Source organism: Nothobranchius furzeri, chromosome 4 (genome assembly GCF_043380555.1).
Source record: "Nothobranchius furzeri strain GRZ-AD chromosome 4, NfurGRZ-RIMD1, whole genome shotgun sequence".
Classification (NCBI taxonomy): Eukaryota; Metazoa; Chordata; class Actinopteri; order Cyprinodontiformes; family Nothobranchiidae; genus Nothobranchius; species Nothobranchius furzeri.
Window position 1 is genome coordinate 63,671,534 of NC_091744.1, and position 19,541 is coordinate 63,691,074.

At 41.1% G+C, this 19,541-nt stretch overlaps 1 protein-coding gene across 1 annotated transcript; it reads right to left on the minus strand.

Moving 5' to 3' along the window:
* Positions 1-125: 125 nt before the first annotated feature.
* Positions 126-19,541, minus strand: LOC107388618 (potassium/sodium hyperpolarization-activated cyclic nucleotide-gated channel 3). Its single transcript, XM_015964206.3, has 8 exons — positions 17,396-19,541; positions 12,382-12,805; positions 11,774-11,935; positions 10,416-10,634; positions 9,086-9,232; positions 8,452-8,692; positions 7,347-7,511; positions 126-4,313 (listed from the first exon to the last, which is right to left on the minus strand). The coding sequence occupies exons 1-8, from the start codon at positions 18,046-18,048 to the stop codon at positions 2,812-2,814; spliced, it is 3,513 nt and encodes a 1,170-aa protein (XP_015819692.1). The 5' UTR covers positions 18,049-19,541; the 3' UTR covers positions 126-2,811.

The window sequence follows — 19,541 nt, forward strand, 5'->3', positions numbered from 1 at the left end:
TGATATAGAGCCTTCTAGAGTCCTAGAACCCCCCAAGGCACTTTACAACACAATCCATCACCCATTCACTCACACATTCCTGGTGATGAGGAGCTACAATGTATCCACAGCTGTCCTGGGGCACACTGACAGAGGCGAGGCTGCTGAGCACTGGCGTCATCAGTCCCTCAGACCACCAGCAGACAAGACAGGTTAAGTGCCTTGCCCAAGGACACAACAGCAGCATTCTCTGCCAGGATCGATCCTACAACCCTTCAATTACTGGACAACCCACTCTACCTCCTGAACTCCCACAACCCAAAACAGCCTAGATTGGTGAGATCAGACTTGAATTAGAATTTAAACCTTAGGTCAAATATTTAAAATGATTATTGCATAAATAATAAGTATACGGCACTAGGAAAATCAGGTGTTTGAACTACTAAGGTTAACAAAGTAAAAATACACTTATGTAATTAACTTAGACAAACTTGTACAGCATACTGAAAAGTTAGCTTACGGTTTACTAATGCTTAAGTATATACTGCTCAGAAATACTAGTTCAGTAAACACATTTCTAAGTACTTTGTTCTAGTTTGACTTAGTTAATGTAAGTTGTATTTAAGTTGACTTTACTTTGTAAGTATTAGGAGCTCTAACACATAATTACCTAGTGTACTTACTTTAAGTACAGTAATCAGGGAAAATAAAATTTTACAGTTTGAAGTTAAATGAAAAACATTTACAGTCTTAGTTTTGCATCTCATCTGTCCTGTGGAAGAAAATCTGAATTTTATTTCAGGATTCAGGTGTCCTCCGGATTTTTTTTTTAATCTGATTAAAACTATTTTACTTTAGTGAAATTCAGTTTTAACACATAGAATTCATTTTCTTTTTAATGATGTAACTCCAAAGAGTAATTCCTTTAGAAAGTAGCAGCTTTTAAAAACATGTGAATCATGTTTCTCATAAAAATAAGTTTTATTGATGATTCAATGTAAATGAAAAATCTAATTAATTATTATAAATAAATTAAATTAAATCACTTAAATGTGGTTATTAATATATGTGGATTTGTTGTCCAGGAAAGGCTGTGGTTTTATTTATTTATTTGCTTTTAATCAGCCTGACAGTTTCATCTGAAAAGAAGGAGCTTAGCTCAATCAACCTTAGAAGCAGCACCAAATTAAATATCTATTTACTTACTAATCCACCACTTAACAGTCTGTGAATACGCAAATCATTTTCTTTGTATTGAATATCGGGCAGATTATAATCCTGGCTATTTAGAAATTTGGCACCAAACAACAGCACGCTGTTCTCTATTTTATAATCCGGCTTAAAGCCGGAGACTTCCCCTTCATTTTCATCAGATTTTCCTCATGCCGCGTTACTGCGCTCTTCAAAAAGAAATCAAAAGCGAGGATGAGGGTCAGTGACCATATGTCATTTTTATTGCGTTGATTTCAGTAGCTAAAATAAAATGTGCCTAACATACAGGATTAAATTATCAGATTTGGTGGTTTTCAAAGAAGGCAACAAATGATAAACTAATAAAGAGGTGGATGGTTTTACACCGTAGTCAAAATAAAGCTGAAGTGAACCCCAGCTGATGCTGCTGGCAGGTGGTGGAGGAGAATAAAGATGAAGGACCGAGTCCAGCGGTGCTGACTGGACTGACAGCATCACCCCTCCTCTAAGGAGCTCCAGTGACAAAGCAAACCTCAGGTGGAGTAATGCCGCTGCACAGGATTCTCCAATGGCTTCATGTGGCGACCAGGGTTTAGAGAGAACTAATCATCTAAAACATTAACTAGTAGAAGGATTTACTTAGGTTGGTTTAGAAAGTAGTCCCTTTTTGATTCAGCATAGCATCACAAAGCAGCAACAGCAGATGCCAGATTCTTACAATCAAACATTGCACAGTGAGAGAGGTAAATATGCAGCAATATGACCTGTCGGGATTTTCAGGTCAACCATGAGTCCGGGAAACTGCTTTTTAGCCCTTTGACTGGTGCGAGAAACATTCACATCGATCTTAGTGCATTACTGGTTTGAAGATTCTTAATTATTCACAATTGCTTATATTTTTAAATTCAGTTCCCTTATTGTATCTATAATCTTTGACACAAGTGGTTCAATTCACAGTGTCTTCACATCCCAGTAAAAGTAAAAATAAAACAGGTTATTGCATACAGCGGTCACGGCACACAGACCTCAGCCCAGGTGGCTGCTCTGTACCTGTTTTGTGGCTCCTTTTCCTTCATGTTTCACACATTCAAACGGTTCTCCCACTCAGTTGGTACATTCACCAGTTTGTTTGCTCTGATTTGCGTGACCCATTCGGGGGTGCAATATTGCTATCTTGGAAAACACGCCATCGTGAGGAGCAGCGTTCACGTCACACTCAACTCTACCAGCGCTCTTTTACAAAAGGACATAAACAGACAACGATCATTTTTGGTTTTGTTCATAAATGGAGAACGTTGCAGACAGGCTTTCAACTAAACAAGTGCAGCTAAAGATGATTAAAGAACAGACGAGATTGTTTTAAACAAAGACTGATGACAAATCACAGCATAAGGTTAGAATATAACACACACACACACATATGTATATGTGTGTGTGTGTGTCTATATATAACAATTTATATCTCCATGGGTTTTAAATATAGATCCATCAATCCTTTTCGGTTGTATCATCAAAGATTTTGTGTTCAATAGAAAAAAATAACTGTAGTTGTCCATCATTTGTAATCCATTCACTCTGAATAAAAACTGTCTACAGTCTGATTAGTCCCGCCCACTTAGTCCTGCTCAGGTACTAAACGAGTCACAAGTTAGAGGGGAATTTGGACTGTTTGTATTCGCTCTCCAACATTTTGGTGGGTGGTGTAACAGGAGGACTGGCAGACTGGTCCAGAGGTTCAGGTCCTGTATGCGTCCAACTCACAGCAGCAGTTTGGCCGGGGATCGGACTGTAGGGGTTCCTAACCGCCATGGGGGAGGAGAGGACCCCCGCTGACCAAGGTGATGAGCTGCTCATGACCAAAGGCTGTTCCTGGTGTGGACAGCTGTGAGAGCCTGAGATTGTCTTTATTTCCTGGGTAAAAACATCCAAGTCAGCCGTTTCTCTTAGAGAGGAGGCCCCCCTGACAGGACATGAGGCGGGAAGGGTGACAGAGTCGGGGGAGCCTGTGGCGCTGGGGGACTCACTGTGATAAAGTCTATGTCCCTGCATAGGGCTCTGTGTATTTGGAGTGTGGATGGGAGGCGTGCAGCTGGGCGAGTCCTCAGTTGAGCCGTACTGGGCCAGGGCGGCGAGGGCTGAGTGTTCGGGGAGAACCTGGGGGAGTAATACAGAGTGCAGTCCTGACAGGGTGTGCTGGGCCAAAGAGGCTGCAGCCCCAGCTCTTCTGGGGGGCACTGGAGGATTAAATCCAGTGGACTGGCAGCTGGTGATGACTGGACAATGTGGGGGGTTGACATGGGTGGATGTGCTGCTGGCTGCTTCGTGACTGAGCCCTGTTAGCTGAATGCAGGAGGAAGGACAGGTCTGCTGCAGCTGGCTTAGAATGGGGTTCAATGAGCTGCAGATCAGGGGGGTGATGCTGGTGGCTGGATATCTTCCAGTCAGCCTCCCCGGCACCCCCTGCTGAAGCAAACCTAGAGGTGGAGTGGTCATAGCACCGTGGAAGTGCTGGGAGTGGAGCTGAGCAGAGCAGGCATAGGAGACGGTGGTCTGGCTGATGGGGAACACCGAAGACATGCTGGGGTGGGGGAGGTGAGGGGGTAGATGGGTTACTGGCTGCAGGCTGCTGGTGAAGATGGGCTGTGGAGGTAGAGAGGGAGACAAGAGTCCGGTGTAGTGATGCTGTGTCTCGGAGAACCCCAAAATCGGAGTCTCAACCACAGTTCTGGTTTTAGCCGGGCTGGTAGGAGAACCTGAACCACAGCTACCGGAGGCTCCGATCTGAACCCTCTTCAGAAGGCTACTGTGGTCCTTTCCAGGAGCAGAACCGGGTATCAGAGGGTTGTGGAGGAGGATTGGAGGCAGCGTGGAGTGGTGAGCTAAGGCCAGTGCCAGAGGTGTGGTGGCAGCAGCGGCCTGGAGCGGAGCCTGGACCAGCGGGGTCCAGATGAGAGGGGTGGGGGATGGAGGAGCCGCCGGAGAGTTTAAGGTGGGTGCTGTGCTGGTTTGGATCAGCTGCGTGCACTGGGCCATGTCACGGTCATGCTGGACTATTCTTTGGATGATTTCTGTTTCATGAAGGTTTAATGTGCCTGAACTCTGGTGGTGCTGGACCTTATGTTGAAGAATAGAGTTTCTTTTCCCTGTGAAGAAAAAACAAAACAGCATCTTATTTAAGTGACTCGTTCAATAGAACAGAATACCACCAAGATTGGGTTATCTGCAGCCAACATGATTAAACTAGTTATTCTGTAATAAAACATCTCCATCGGTTCTCATCAGGAACAGCTCAAAACTAATATACAGAGAACAGCAACACTTTTGTCACATTTATGACTGAATGGTTCTAAATCAACAGAAAAATCTGAAAGATTAAAACTGAATCCTTTCATCAAACATCATCATAAATCATGAGAAGAAAATGATGATCTGATAAAAGGAATTTGGTGTCCTGTCCTTATTGTTTTCTTTCAAATAGCTTAATAATAAGGACCCAGTCATGCTACGCTAACACTGAATTAATTTAGTCAAATAGTCATATTAAATTGTGACCCTGACTGTGTTTTCTAAATGAAATTAATTAAATTCAATTAAGCATTCTAAATTAGTATGAACACTTAATTTACTTTTAACTCTGAGTTATAAAACAGTTTTCCATAAACAGGTATGTCTTGTTGAAGAGCAGAATTTATACAAAATGATTGTTGTTTCCATGGCGACATCTTTTTTTTTGTTGGATTTTAACAAATCATTTGCATTAATGAATTTAATTTACCTAATTGATTATTATGAATTTGAATTTATTTGAAAAATGTTATAAGCATGATGTTATAAAAGCCACAAACCCCACTCACCACTCTACAAACTCTAGACTACATCCACAGCAATCACAAAACACAAGATGGAAGAAAACAATAATAATAATAAACAACAAAGACAGCCAACATGTTTGGCTTAAACAGTGCTTAGAGCACCTGAAAGTCAAAATTCATATTTTATTTTATTTTTTTCTGGTCCTTCGTTTGTCCACAGATGCCCCATGTTGACATTTTTACTTCTAAAAATCCAAATTTTCCATCTGGTGTGTTTTTAAATATTTTGAAAGGTAATATTCTTTCAGCTGCACAACAATCAGTGCACCTCTATGTCATGGTCTGCGTCTGCATCTCCCCTCATGTGTCTCCTTGTGTTCTCCATCCCTCTCTAGGTTCTCCTTTTGTGTCTCCTAGCACCCTCATGTGTCCTTGTCTGCATCTTCCTCATGTGTCTCCTGGTGTTCTCCTTTTTTCACCAGATCTTCAGCCCTCTAGGTTTCCCTCCTCAGATATTGCCCTCCCAGGTCCTGTGCTCCCATGGCCCCCTTTAGTCACGCCCCTGTAGTTTTTCTTTCTGTAGTGTTTTTCCTTTAGTTTGAGCTCCCCCCTTAGAATATTAGTTATGTTTTCTGCGCTTCTGGTCTTTAGGTTTTTCTCTTAGGTCATTTTCCTTTAGCTACAGCTGTTCATGTTATTAGTCTCTCTAGTGTGTTTTTCCCATCGATGTTTGAGGTTTTTCTCCTCCCTTAGATTATTAGTTATGTTTCCTGCTCTTCTTGTCTTTAGGTTTTATTCTTAGGTCATGTTAGTTTCCTCCCTGATTAGTAACTCAGTTCACCTGGTCGCTCTCTCCCCACACACCTGCAGTTCATCTCCCTCTCATCCTCCCCAATGTATAAAACCCTGTCTGTGTCTTAGTGTTTTGTTGGTCACTAGGTCTCTAGATTTTGTGCTCTTAAGTGAGCTTTCGTTCTCCAGGTTTTAAGGACATTGGGTTTTGGCTTCCTGCCCTTTAGGAAATTTTTGTTCTGCTTCCTAATAAAGAAAAGTTTTCATTTACATCTACTCCTGCCTCATGTCGTTCTGGGTGTCTGCATTTTGGGTCCAAACATCCTCCGAGCTCCCAACGCGACACTCTACTAACTAATAAAAAAAACTTATTCATTAAAATATATATAAATAAAATCCCCACTCTGTAGGAAAACCTGTTTTATTATCTTACAATGATTTATTATTATCAGCATAAAAAATTACTTTCTGTATAACACTTTAGATCTGATCATTTACAACAGTTTAAAACTATTTTAGCAATCAGAGTGATCACTAGTGTAACATTTGCATTTATCACAGATCATTGTTTGGACTGTAAAATAAAAAGTGTAATTTAAACCAGCGTTTTTACCCTGATCCTCTCTGTTCCACCCCCCATACCTAAAGCAATTTCTAAGTCATTTTTAGGCTGACTCCATCACTAGATAGCAGCTGGTGACCACTATAATGACTAAGACTGAAATTCAGTCAACCTGCACAGGAATCCTTAGAGCAGAACCAACAGCATCAGACTTTTGTCACAGATGTTTTATTTATGCATTTTTTAAATAAATATTGTTTCCACTTTTTTCATTAAGTTTAACCTTGTGTGTGTGTGTGTGTGTGTGTGTGTGTGTGTGTGTGTGTGTGTGTGTGTGTGTGTGTGTGTGTGTGTGTGTGTGTGTGTGTGTGTGTGTGTGTGTGTGTGTGTGTGTGTGTGTGTGTGTGGTTATTTGTTTGTTTCACAAAATGTCAGGAAAATGATCAAAACAAACTTTTTAGTTATTATAAAATATGAAAGTTGTCAGGTGTGCTATTGAGACCTTATGGAGCATGCTGCTGCAGACTGCCTCATCAAGTTAACGCAAAGCATGGCAACCTTAAAGTGTTTTTTAAATGACGTAAGGTTTCTTAGTTTGTCTGTCTGTCTGTCTGTCTGTCTGTTTGTTTGTTTGTTTGTTTGTTTGTTTGTTTGTTTGTTTTGCTGACTGTTGAAGATAATTCTCTTATCGTCTCAGGAGCTTTGGACTCATTTGAAAACTGCGAAGAAAAACTCACTTTGTACTTTTTAGATTTCACTGAAAATGCCTTTTGGATGAGAAGTAAAACATCAGGAAAAGTTTTTAAAAAATTAAGTCCAAAATCTTTTAAAATCACTTATTTGACAGAACTTGAGAACATGTGATCTTTAGAGCCAAAGAAGGCTCTTATTTCAGGATTCCTCGAGGATCAACCTCAGTTTGGCCTCATGCTGTTGAGAATGTAAGTTTCCAGATCAACATGAAACTCTACTTTGGCTTCACTTTTCATTACCGCTGCCTTTTTCCTCACCAATTCGGTCGAGGCGGTCGAGCGCCACAGCCTCAAACGCCCTCCTCATCATGGGATACTCCTCCAGCACCTCGTTGAAGTTGTCTACGGACAGCGAGTACAGCCGGCAGTAGTTATCTGCTCTCACGCTGGCCGTCCTCCTGCCTCGAGTCAGCAGGCAGATTTCTACAAGCAGAGGGGAAAATGAAAGTTCAGATGTTTGCTCCACATCTTTATCAGATTTCCTGCAGCGTCTAAGACAGGTATTAACAGCAGGGATTAAAAAGGGAGAGATCATTAATATGAAGCATTATATAATAATTTCCTCTTATGCAAGATGTGTGATGCACACACACTGAGTTCATGTTGTTTGAGATCCATTTACAAAAAGAAAAGTGACAAATAATCATATTATTGTGAGACGACAGAGACGGATGCTTCAGAAACCCACAGATGGTGCACTTAATGCAATTTCTGCAGCTTACAGTCAGTCCTGACCTCATCTGTCATGCCAGATCAGAAAAAATAAAACAATGCCCCATTAAATAAAAAAGAAACAGCAACACATTGAGCATTTTACTTCAAAAATACCAAAAACCTTTGTTCTTATTTTTCGGTGTGATTTTTACTAACCTAATGCAATAATTACATGAAACACGAGACTTGGTATATTTTCAATGCTCACTCATATTCCATGCATGAGGAACATTGTTTGAAAGTGCCATTGGCTCCATGTTAAAATTCACCTGAAATGAATGCTGCGGAGTCATATTTAGCAATATTTTACTACAACCTAAAAAAATCCATGTTACAGTAACATCTGATGATGTGTCCCTTTGCTGCACTGCTGCATGCAGAGATGATGCAACCGAGACAAAGACAAATGGAAAGTTCTGGATTTTAGCTTTAAACAAAGGGCAAAACTCCACAGATGGACTCAAAGATTGCAAAGCTTTCCTCTTAGTGCCCGAGCCCTTTTAAGGAGATGACGATTATAACCAGCTGCAGCCACCGGGGAGGGAAGTTAATCTGTTGAGTGCCCGCACAAACTAAATCAAAACAAATCTTTACAGTCACCACTCATTTGAATACATTGCAAAGCAAATCTAGTGCGTGCAGACTTCACCTCCAAAATAAGAGCCGTCTGTCAGCTTGGTGTCTTTGTTGCTCTTGGTGAGAACGCTGACCACACCATGCTGGATGAAGTACATCTTCTTGCCAATGGTGCCTTCCCTGATGATGTAGTCGCCCGGCTGGAAGACCTCGAAGCGCAGCTTGGTCAGCATGGAGGTGACAAAGTTGGGGTCTGCGTGGGCGAACAGGGGCATGGAGGCCACAAGTTTGCGACAATTAAAATTGATGATTTCCTGCAGGAGACGGAGAGAAAAGATATTATTATTTTTATTATTAGCAGAAATTAGGCCTTTGCAACATCCGTGCTGCTACGTGTGTACATTTCAATCATTATAAAAGCAGCTTAGAGCTTGGTTAATAAGGTTCTCTGCCCTCATACGGCCGTTGCTAATCAGATTACATGACTGTTAACATTATCATGGAAAGTAAGGCAGCCATATTGGATTATATTAATTTTTATCTCTGCATCAATTGGAACAAGGATGCTCTTAAACCTCAAATAAATAAAATGAGTCTGTCTTACTTAACCTTAAACCTGCATGATGACTTTTAGATTCATAAACAAATTATTATTGTAGAAAAGGAATTACAACCCGGGAACATGGGCAGCGTGGGGCAACTCTGACCTCTCTTAGAGGCTCATTCAGCTCCTCCAGGATGCTCTCCTCATCAAACATCTTCCCCTGATAACGGTGTTCGTAGTAGTCGTGAATCCTTTGCCGCATATCAGCGGGGAGCTTGTGGAAAGACATGTACTGCTCCACTTGTTTATACTGCAACAACAAGACAACAGGTGCTGTGAAAAGATCAAACCGATCAAATTTACATGCCGCTGAAGCAACCGCAAGATAAATGTAGCTGCTTTTGTCACAAAGGCAAAATGCAAAGTCATGTCAGAATGAATATATTAACCTGATTGATGTGCTGGCTCAGAGGTGGACTGTAATGTATCTCATTATGTTAACAGTCAACTGTCAGGCCATCTGTGAAACCTGCTCTCAGTGCAGCATGGTGGCTCGGCCCCATCTGACAATTACAGTCGCGCTCTGCAGGCTGCAGCTAATGACATTAACCACAGTGTCCTTCAGCAGTGTACTCTAGAAGCAGAGCACCGGGAGAGATCACAGTGCCTACTGGATGTATGGGATGTCCTGCCATAAGCATCTGCTTCAGTTTGATTAAATCTGACCCAGATCTGTCTCTTTTTATCTGTCAGAACCAGAGGCTCAAACATCAAATGGTGATTTGCTTTGTTCGTTTAGGGTGTTTCTGATTTGCTGAGGGTGCCTTTTTTGCCCTGCAGCTCACCTGATGTGCACTATGACCCTTTAAATCAGTTTTAAACAGGTGTAACATTAAAATATTGTTCCCAGCAAATCATTTGTGGACAAAATGCTTTCTGTGGTTTTAACCGGTCTATGGAAAATCTCTTTTAGCTCAGTAAAACTGGAGGAATATTCATAGTAAGTAATAATTATGTAGATCAAGATCTTACTGTAATGAAACAAAATATTCTAAAAACTAATGATCATTCAAATATACATCGAGAATCAGTGTTGAGGTGTAGCTTCAGATTTAACTTAACTACTTACTTGATCTACATTTCTATAATTATGCCCAAAAGATTTATAAATAAAGGAATCTCATATAAATATATATATATATATATATATATATATATATATATATATATATATATATATATATATATATATATAATATAAAATGTTATAATGCTTATTACGTATTATAATACTTGACTTTTCATTCAGACATCAACATATTTTTGGGATATTTTTAATTTATAACACTTTATGTTTTGTTTATTTCAGGAAAGTTCTGTTCTTGTTTCAATAGGACTTTGGGACTAAAACCCTCATCAGGTAGTGGTCGATCTGTTAAGAAAAGTGTTGAAGCTTGCTTGAAGCTGATTAACACAAGTTTGGAAACCCCCACCTTTTCTTGGTACTGCCTCCTGGAGGAGTCCAGAGACTGGATGAGAGCAGTGGCGTGCCCCACAAACATGGCAAAGCAGGTAGCGCCCACAATCATGCTGAGGATGGTGAGCCAGACGTCACCCATGCCGATGGGGGGGTAGAGGCCGTAGCCGATGCACAGCATGTGACTCATGGCTTTGAAGAGGGCATAGGAGTACTGCTGACCCCAGGTGTCATTCTGAAGAGATGTAGAGGAGGAGAGATTATCTGTTTCCTGTCTGTGGGAGCTTTGTTGGCTCTTTATGCTCCGGTCGCAAACCACTGACTGTTTATTCATATCTAACACTCAAACATCCATTCCATGAGTCTTCTTTAGACTTTGTTCCACTTGTTAATGTGACGCGTATTTAAAATTAAAAAAGAAATCAACTTTTCTCTTCCTAACTATCACTTTTGAGAGATATTCAGGATCTTTTGAAGCAGGATTCTGTGGAAAGGTTATGGAGAATAAATATCTTACAGGATGTATAAAGCTTTTTGAGATTAATTCTGCCGAGACAGATGAGTTAAAACTGGCTGTCATCCTAAAAGCACTCTAATTAAAAAGTGTTCAAGCATGTGAAGGACTGTTCAAAGCTTTTTATAAACCTCATATATCCATTATGGCTGTAAGTGTTACAGACTCGTTTCTTATAGAAATAACTGTAGAATACTGTTTATACAGTCGTATTTGGCAACATTTATAGTAGTGTAAAAGTTATGGAATATTGCTATAACGTTCATTCTGTTTACTTTTCTTCTACATTTGTTTCTCATTTTTCTTTCAGAGCAACAGATGAAGGATTTTATTTACCTTTACATGTTTCAGCAGCATTTGTTGTCGAAACACGTAAATAAAAACCTTGATCTTTTATTCAGAAGGAAAATGAAAATTGTATTATCAAATATCATTTGGGTAAACCACAAAGACATTTTAGATGTTGGATTTGTTTTTTGTTTTTGTTTTGTTTTGTTTTGTTTTTTTGTAGCAGCAATGCACTTTAGAACTAGCTGTTAGCTCGTCAGTCTTGGCTGGTCAGAGAACGATCAGCAGGTAAACATTAACAGTTCATATCATGTCAACAAAACTCAACTCAAAACATCTAAACTAGCATTTCAATGTATGGCATGAAGGTGCATTAATAATAATTTATCTTCTAAAGTCATGTATTATCTATTACATCAATAAAACCAAGGATCAGCTTCATAATTACAATGAATAAAACTGTGATCTGATGACTCTGTTGTTACACAATATGCACAAATTAATAATGCTCTCAGAGCCATTGTGAAATTTTTACAAGAACACGTTGGCATCTCACAAATTAATCTGCTTACCACCATCTTGTTTCTAGTGACCCAGCAGTCAGGAGGGAAGTCTTGCAGCATGGGCACCAGGAACTGCAGACAGCCGTCCCAGTGACACAGCAGCAGCATCATGCCAATCAGGTTCATGATCCGCACCATGGCGCTGGCAAGATCATACGTCATGTGGAAAACCTACAGCAGTGATTGTTGGCAGGGAAAATGCAGAAACAACAATGATGTCACAACTTCAGCAGCCTGGGGATTCAAAATGTACATTAGGTGTACAAAAGGTTTCTGGTGAGACAATAGGTGGATTTATAGAAATAAGTTAATTTGTGTCAAAGAAGTAAACTAAATATTTTTGTTGTTAAAAATGGGAAGTCTCAGACTTTAAGACAACGAAACCCATATGTTCAAAATTGTTCTGGAAAGAATGTTGTAAATGTATCAATGCTACACCTAAAAAAATCTAAAAACATGACGCTTTTGAAAGATATAAACAAAAATGTTGATTATTTTCTGATTTTTTTAGAGAAATTGTGAGCATTTGTTTACATTTTCAACCAATCAGATCATCAGAAACTGTTTAAGTGCAATAAAAATCTCATATAGGCCCTAAAGTGAGCATCTTCCTCTACCTCTTCCCACTGGTGGATGTAGCGGATGAGTCTGGAGAGACGGAGCAGCCTCAGCAGACTGAGGATCTTTGTGAAGCGGACGATCCTCAGCGCTCGAGCCGTTTTATAAAAGTCTGAGTCGATCCGAGTCTCTACGATGAGAAAGATGTAGTCCACCGGTATGGAGGAGACAAAGTCCACCACAAACCAGCTCTTCAGGTACTTGACCTTGATCTGATGTGGGTCCAGGATGATCTCTGTGTTGTCCTCCTTGACGATCCCCGTTCGGAAGTTGAGGACAAGATCCAGGAGGAAGAAAGTGTCTGACACGACATTGAAGACGATCCAGGGTGGCGTGTGCTCATCCTTGAAGAAGGTGATCCCCACGGGGATGATGATGAGGTTTCCCACCATCAGAAGCAGCATGGTCAGGTCCCAGTAGAACCTGAAACGCAGACAGGAGATGAGACATGAGGCAAAAGCAGGAAACAATGTCATTGCATGAGACACTTTACAGTCACAATGTTATTCAGCTAGCAAGAACATGAAAGATTGATTATGTTTGATTTAAGAAATTCAACACTTAAGGAACAATCTGCATCTGGATCATTTAAATATGCAACGCAAATATTAGTCATGAATACTAAGAGATCCTTCTCAAATTTAGTAAAACTTAAATTGTTTCTTATTTTCTTTGAATGAGTTTGTTTGATCTGTCAAACTCTACCATGTCAGCAGCATTTGGCTGTAAGATTTACACTAACATCGGGACTATAGATGTCGATAAATAACAAAGAAACATGCAAATAAGAACAGTTTTATGCAAGTGCAGTCTAGGATATTATAGTATAAAATCATTACAATAAAGAATTGCTTCTCTCATTTTTTAAGGTGTTTTAAATAAGATTAAATGAGAAAAAGAGGGCCCTGCTGGGGTTTACCTCAAGAGATAATGTCATAGCACCTGGTCAGAAACACCTTGTTTCTGTCGTTGTGATTACTGTGTGAAATGACCACAAATCTGCATGATTCTTGAAATGTTTCCTAACAAAAACATTTTTATAGATATGCATGCCAGTCCGCGTTTTCTTTAAAGCTTGCATGCCCTTAACAACAAAGTCCTTAATGAAAAAAAGCGATGTGCCATTTGGCGATGATGTTCAACAGATTATTTCTCGTTTAAAAGTGAAGCTTAGTCTGAACGCTGCTTCCAGACAGAACCCGGCCAGGTTACCCAACATTGTTGTGTGGGTGCAAAAAGATTTTAGGTCATTCTGAACAAGTGGTGATAAAAAATAGTAATTAATTTGTTTGCAGCTCTCGCATTCATACTCAGAATCCATCAGAACAAGGTCCAAATGAGCAGAAACAATGAAAATTAATCGAGTCGGCGTTTAACCGAGCAAGATAAAAATAAAATATAACTCACATAACTCAGCGCGGGGGTTTTGACCAAATGGGCAAAGAGGCATAAACAGCTACATTTATTTGAGCGGTTTCCAGTCATTTCATGTGATTTAATATAAACTCTAAATTATCAATTCACTGAAATACAATCAGAGACCATCAGCTGCTCTCTTTACAACATCCATCCATGCTATCGACAACTTAAATGTGGCAAAATGCTTGTTTATCCAGCCTCATTCTGCATTCACCCAAGCTGAGTGCAGTTACATGTCTGGTCAATTTCTGAGCCCTAATTAACCTCTAACTGATTCAGCGGGATCCTGGCACACCTACAGGGTCAGCACAAAACCACAGCAGGAGGAGACAGGCCTACGACGGGGGGATGCAGGCATCATGTCAAAATAGTCGTGGACTGTTAAACACACTCGAAATCTGAGAAAAAAATCATGCTAATCAGGGATAATGAAATAAAAGCTCAAAGTCTCACTGAGTTATTGATCGTAGGCTGGACTAGAGACACAAACAAAGGTTAAAGGTCACAGACATGGGACCCCGAAAGCATCCGCTTCCTTCTACTAAAACAAAGGAGGCTCGGCTGTAAATTGATGCTTAGCCTGAAAGACGCGAACAGTTTACAGCAAACTGATTCAATGATATAGTAACAGGAAGCAGTCGTCATAAACATAAATGTTGCTGTGCAACTAGAAGAAGATGCTTCACATGTTTTGACAGAACAGAGAAGATTTCACACTTCCCAGTAAAGAAGTTAGAACCAGAGCAGGATCAGCAGATAGAGTTAACTCCTTTGTGTAAAAGCCCAATAGCGACAGCTTAGCAATGGTCCAGCTTGAATCCCTGAGCTTCTGATCAGTAACAAAGATCCTCGGTCTTTAAGTCTCCATCCAGACTAGACGACAGTTCAGATCTACCTGATGTGGTTACTCAACCTTTAAACATCATGGAGTGGGAAAGCAGCAGGAGCAGGGTGACCATTTGTTCTAATCAGCTTTCTGTTGTTCTCTGCCAAACAAAGCATTCCCATTTCTCTCCACATCTGCCCGTTGCCTCTGCGCACTGACACACTGGTCCTAATTGCACATCCCCTCTCCAGCTAAATCCACCGTTATCTCCTGGGAATCCATGTCATCTCCAGAAGTCAGCTCCCATCAGCCAGATGTTAAGTAGTTAGCATTACAGCTCTGCACACGTCACCAGTGCTGTGGAACACTGGAACAGCTGGATGGGGGGAAAAAATTAATACATTTTGAAAAAGAAAAAAAGAGGATGAGAAAGGCGTGGATGGGGCAGTGTGTTCTACTGCCGTGCTCTGCAGACCATCCAGTCGGTGCATCCAACCAGCAGCCTGCTGAGATGGGAAAAAAATGTTTTTAAACATTTAAAAAAATCATTGCAGGACCTGAACCGGTGAGGATAAGGGAGCACATTTGGGGTCAGAGTGTGACCAAGTTAAGACAAAGTCATGGGAGTTAGCAGTAAAGTGAACACAACAAGGCTTAAAATGGTGAAAGGAGCTTAGATCAATCAGGACAACTGAAAAAAGGATCACATTTGTACCACAGATATTATCTCTTGCTGCCAGAGAGCAGCTGAAGCGTAACAGCCTGCATGCAGCTCAGTGGCTTAACACACACCTGTACTGAGGCTCAGGCCCACCAGCAATCATTTTAACCATATTTACACAGTGTGCCAGTTCAGTTTGTCTGTTCCTGTGTTGTCAGAAAGCTTTCATACCAGGCAGCAGTTACTGGATGAGCAAGAGCTACAAGGAGGACATGCGTGTGTTACAATGTGCTGGGGTACGCATCATGAAGCCGAGATCTGCAGGATGCATTTTGTCCGTGCATGCAGAGACAAAAATCATACAAACAAAAAATGTCCCGAATAATCTTTAAAAAGAGGATCTGCATGAAAGCATTCATCCTGAGAGCCTAAAACCCTGCCCCCTGCTCAAAGTATGACCCAGACCCAGCACGAAGCGATGGCACCTCATACCTCTAGTGTTCAGAGCTAACAGCTGGACGCCCTGATTCCCCACAACATCATTTTCATTTCAATCTCTCTGTTTCCTCTGTATGTTCTCTCTCTCTCTCTCTCTCTCTCTCTCTCTCTCTCTCTCTCTCTCTCTCTCTCTCTCTCTCTCTCTCTCTCTCTCTCTCTCTCTCTCTCTCTCTCTCTCTCCCTCCATCCCTCTGTCTGTGTTTTCTGGTGTATCCCCTCCCCGTCCACACTGCCTTTGCTCCATTAGACTAATTGTGCTGTAATAATCTCCACTGATGTGTGCTTCTAATATCTTGAATGGTCATGCTACCCTATTTTGATTACCCCATTTTCCAACCCAGCCACAACCTCCGTAATCCACTGCCCTCTGTTAAAATCCTTTAAAAAAGTGCAATTCAGATGAGTGGAAAAAAAAACTGCGATGGCACACATGATGACAGTGAGCCTCAAGGTTATATGTCATGAAAATACCCTCTCTGATACACATCCGGCCTCTGGTTCAGTAAGGGAGGTAAATTAGGGATTAGTGACTTTAGAGGGGATAATGAATGCATATAAACTGATGAGGGGCGGGATGAGCTGTGTTTAGATAGCTTTATGCTCTTTTTCTGAATAAAATCCTCTACATGCACACCCACACATCTCCAAGAGAAACAAAACACGGGTTTCCTCCTTGTTTTAAAAGCATGATAACAGCTGGACTGTTAGAGGATTTTGCATGCTACTGAATTATTGTATGTTTACCTGCAATAAAGACGTGCATGTGCAATCTTTAAATAAATTATACTGAGAAAGCATGTTTGGGCTATGGAGCATATTCTGCATATGGTTGTGATCATCATGTACCTTGAAACAATCTCACGGTAGGCTGATTCTTAAGATCATCCACTCCCTCCTTTAGAAGTACTGATTGTAGTTAAATATTAAAATGGCAGCTAGATTTTGTAAGTTGTAGCTCCTTTAACCATGAAAACTGGGTGTGAAATGTGTTGAGAAAATTATTAACATCAAATCTAAATATGGTGGGTTACATCTCAACATTTAGAATCAAAGCTGAACGTGTAAAGTAACATTTTGATGTTGACATTTAAGTGATTCTAATTTTCTGTAGCTAATCCAGATTGCCATAAAACATATGTAGCCTACCACAATAAAAGTTGGGTCAGGAGATCTCCTATGCTCAGAGTCTATTTGTTAGTGAGATTGTACGAAACACTGATCTTTTGTCAGCACATTAATAAATGATTGGGGTTAAAGACTCACAATTCTACAAAAAACATTGGACTGGGGATCTCTTACTACTGCTTTTATTGTGGTAGGACACTTCCGTTTAATGGTAGTTTAAATAAATGTTTAAGTAAATATTTACTTTGCCTATATCTAAATGTTTTAAAATCTACTTAAGTAATTTAAACAGCATGGATTGAACTGTGTTGATTCTAAATATTCATGTAAAACTTTATTGTTATTTCTAGTTAAAACGTTTATTTTGAACGCATCAATGTGCACGACGGACTGCAGACCAAATAAGTGGGGAAATGATCGCTGCAACGCCACCTCCAGAGACACCACCGTTCATTAAAGCAGCTTTAGTGCAGCTAAATTATACCTAAAATCACTGTAGGGGTGGATTATCCAGAAGCCTGCAGACTTTACGCGCTCCCTCTCATGCTCCACGGCCCTCTCACTGCCCAGCATCCGCAGGGAAAACTTGTTGACTCCCGGTTGGAGCATTGCCCCAAATTGCCGGTGCATGAAGCCCGCCTGGTACAGCCGCTCATCTTCAGGGATTATTTGCTCCGTTCCTTCCAACTTGATAAAAGTTGGCTGATCGAACACGGACGGCTGCCCGGGAATGCCGAGCAGCCCTCTGGCTATCCGCTGCTGGGCCCCGGGGCCGTGCTCCCCGGGTAAACTCTCATAGGCACCGGCGTCGGTCTCAGGGAGGAGGCGCCGCTGCTCCGCGGGATTAGACCCGGGAGGTTGCCGTCCGGTGATGGAAGAGATGCTGCTTCTGAAAAAGCGGCAGTCTCCGTTCAAGTTGGTCTTGACGGTAACGTCCCTGTCCAAGTCTCCGCTCCTGGCCTCTTCAATGCTCCTGCAACTGCTCGCCGGAGACAGAGAGGACAATTGTTTTAGTCGAATACTTTTCCGTTTGGTGTCCTTGTCGCCGCTGTCTCCTTCACTGTCTGTGTTTTTTTGCACAATGTTTTGCGGCAAGCTGTACAGCCGTTTGCGCATGGAAGACTGGAATTTCTCCATGTTGGTGAGAGGTGCGCTCTAAAGACAGCCTGTGAAAACACAACATGGATCAGTCATGGATCTCACACAGTTAGGATGCTGATGGAGGCGAAACGGGGACGGCGCATCCGCAGGATGGCTCGTTTCTTATCTGACACTTGGGACGTGCCGCTCTCCTTCGGTCCAAACACATTGAAATGAGTCAACAGTGTGCAGCCGCTTCAGTCGGAGATATTTGTACCAAATAAATAAATAAATGAAGAAAAAGAAGAGGCGAATGCGTGTAAATCCAGGTAAGCTGAGTGAGTGCAGCGGGGAGCGCATCAGGATGCAGCGTGCTCAGCGTCGGACGTGCCGGAGTGAGAGAGAACACTGCTGCTGATGCTGAGCTCCTCAATGACAAAGCATCATCCCCGCCTCCCCCGAATCACGCGCGCGCACAAACACACACACACACACGAAGCGCTGACATCACTGATCCTCTCGCTTTCTAATAACGTGATTATTGATGGAGCTGATCTATCAGGTTGCCATGGGAGCCGGGATGCGCGCATCACACAGGACAGCAACCAGCAGGACGGGATGATTCAAGAAGGACAGTTTAGTTGAACAGAACATGTGACACCCCAATAAACTGATGAGCCAGAGGAGAAAAACGTCAAAGTTTAGAAATTGTTCCATCCATCCATCCATCCACTTATCCTTGTAGGGAGAGGGTTGCCTATCTCCAGCAGCAGGCACACCCTGGACAGATTGCCAGTCCATTGCAGAGAAATAGTTCTAATGAATCTGAATTTCCATTTTTGCATTTGGATTTTAAACGTTCAAACTGAAATTATAAGTAAGTTAGAAAGTCTTTTGTAAAGACTTTCTTCTCTGCATTTGTGGCATTGTATTGTCCTGAAAAGTAATCAGTGGAACAGATTCATCTGAATTTTGTGAGCATAGCTGGTGTTATTCAAATGTAATTTTTTTTCAAATGCTTTCTTAAAATATGAAAACAAACAGAATGTGACTAAATAAAGCTGCCAAATTCTGACATCTGACCAGCGGAGAGTAGAGCCAAACTGATCCAGAATACCTCTGCATGCATCACATATTAGTGTTGCTGTGGACAAAAGTTTATGAATCAATTTTCTTCAGAAGCAAATAAGTAAGAGATATCTGTGCATTGATCACTTGCATTTTTATGATGTTCCTGGTGTTGTGTTTTTAACTTTCACCAAATATTGATAACAAATGTTAATGCATAATCTCTCTGTGAAGTTTGCTTGTACTGTGGTGCACTGACATGTTTAAGAAATAGTAAGATTTGTTTTAACCTTACCTGACATCTGAGAGATTAGTCCATGCAAGCACAACTCATTTTTTCCAGAAGTTGTGTTTATTTCTTCCAGCTGTTAATTGTTTAAAGTTTCACAGAGTCACAGATGTCCCTTTGCTCCAGAGTCAGACTGCTTTTATCTGAATCCTCCTAACAAATGAATCCATGACCTGGTAAAAAAAATAAACTA

What these genes read in the sequence shown, in the direction of transcription:
- LOC107388618 (XM_015964206.3), bottom strand. Translation starts at nt 18,048, where the DNA reads ATGGAGAAATTCCAGTCTTCCATGCGCAAACGGCTGTACAGCTTGCCG. An exon ending in ACATCCACCAGTGGGAAGAG is followed by an intron (nt 11,936 to 12,381) that starts GTAGAGGAAGAT and finishes TCACTGCTGTAG; the next exon opens with GTTTTCCACATGACGTATGA. An exon ending in TGAATGAGCCTCTAAGAGAG is followed by an intron (nt 8,693 to 9,085) that starts GTCAGAGTTGCC and finishes CGTCTCCTGCAG; the next exon opens with GAAATCATCAATTTTAATTG.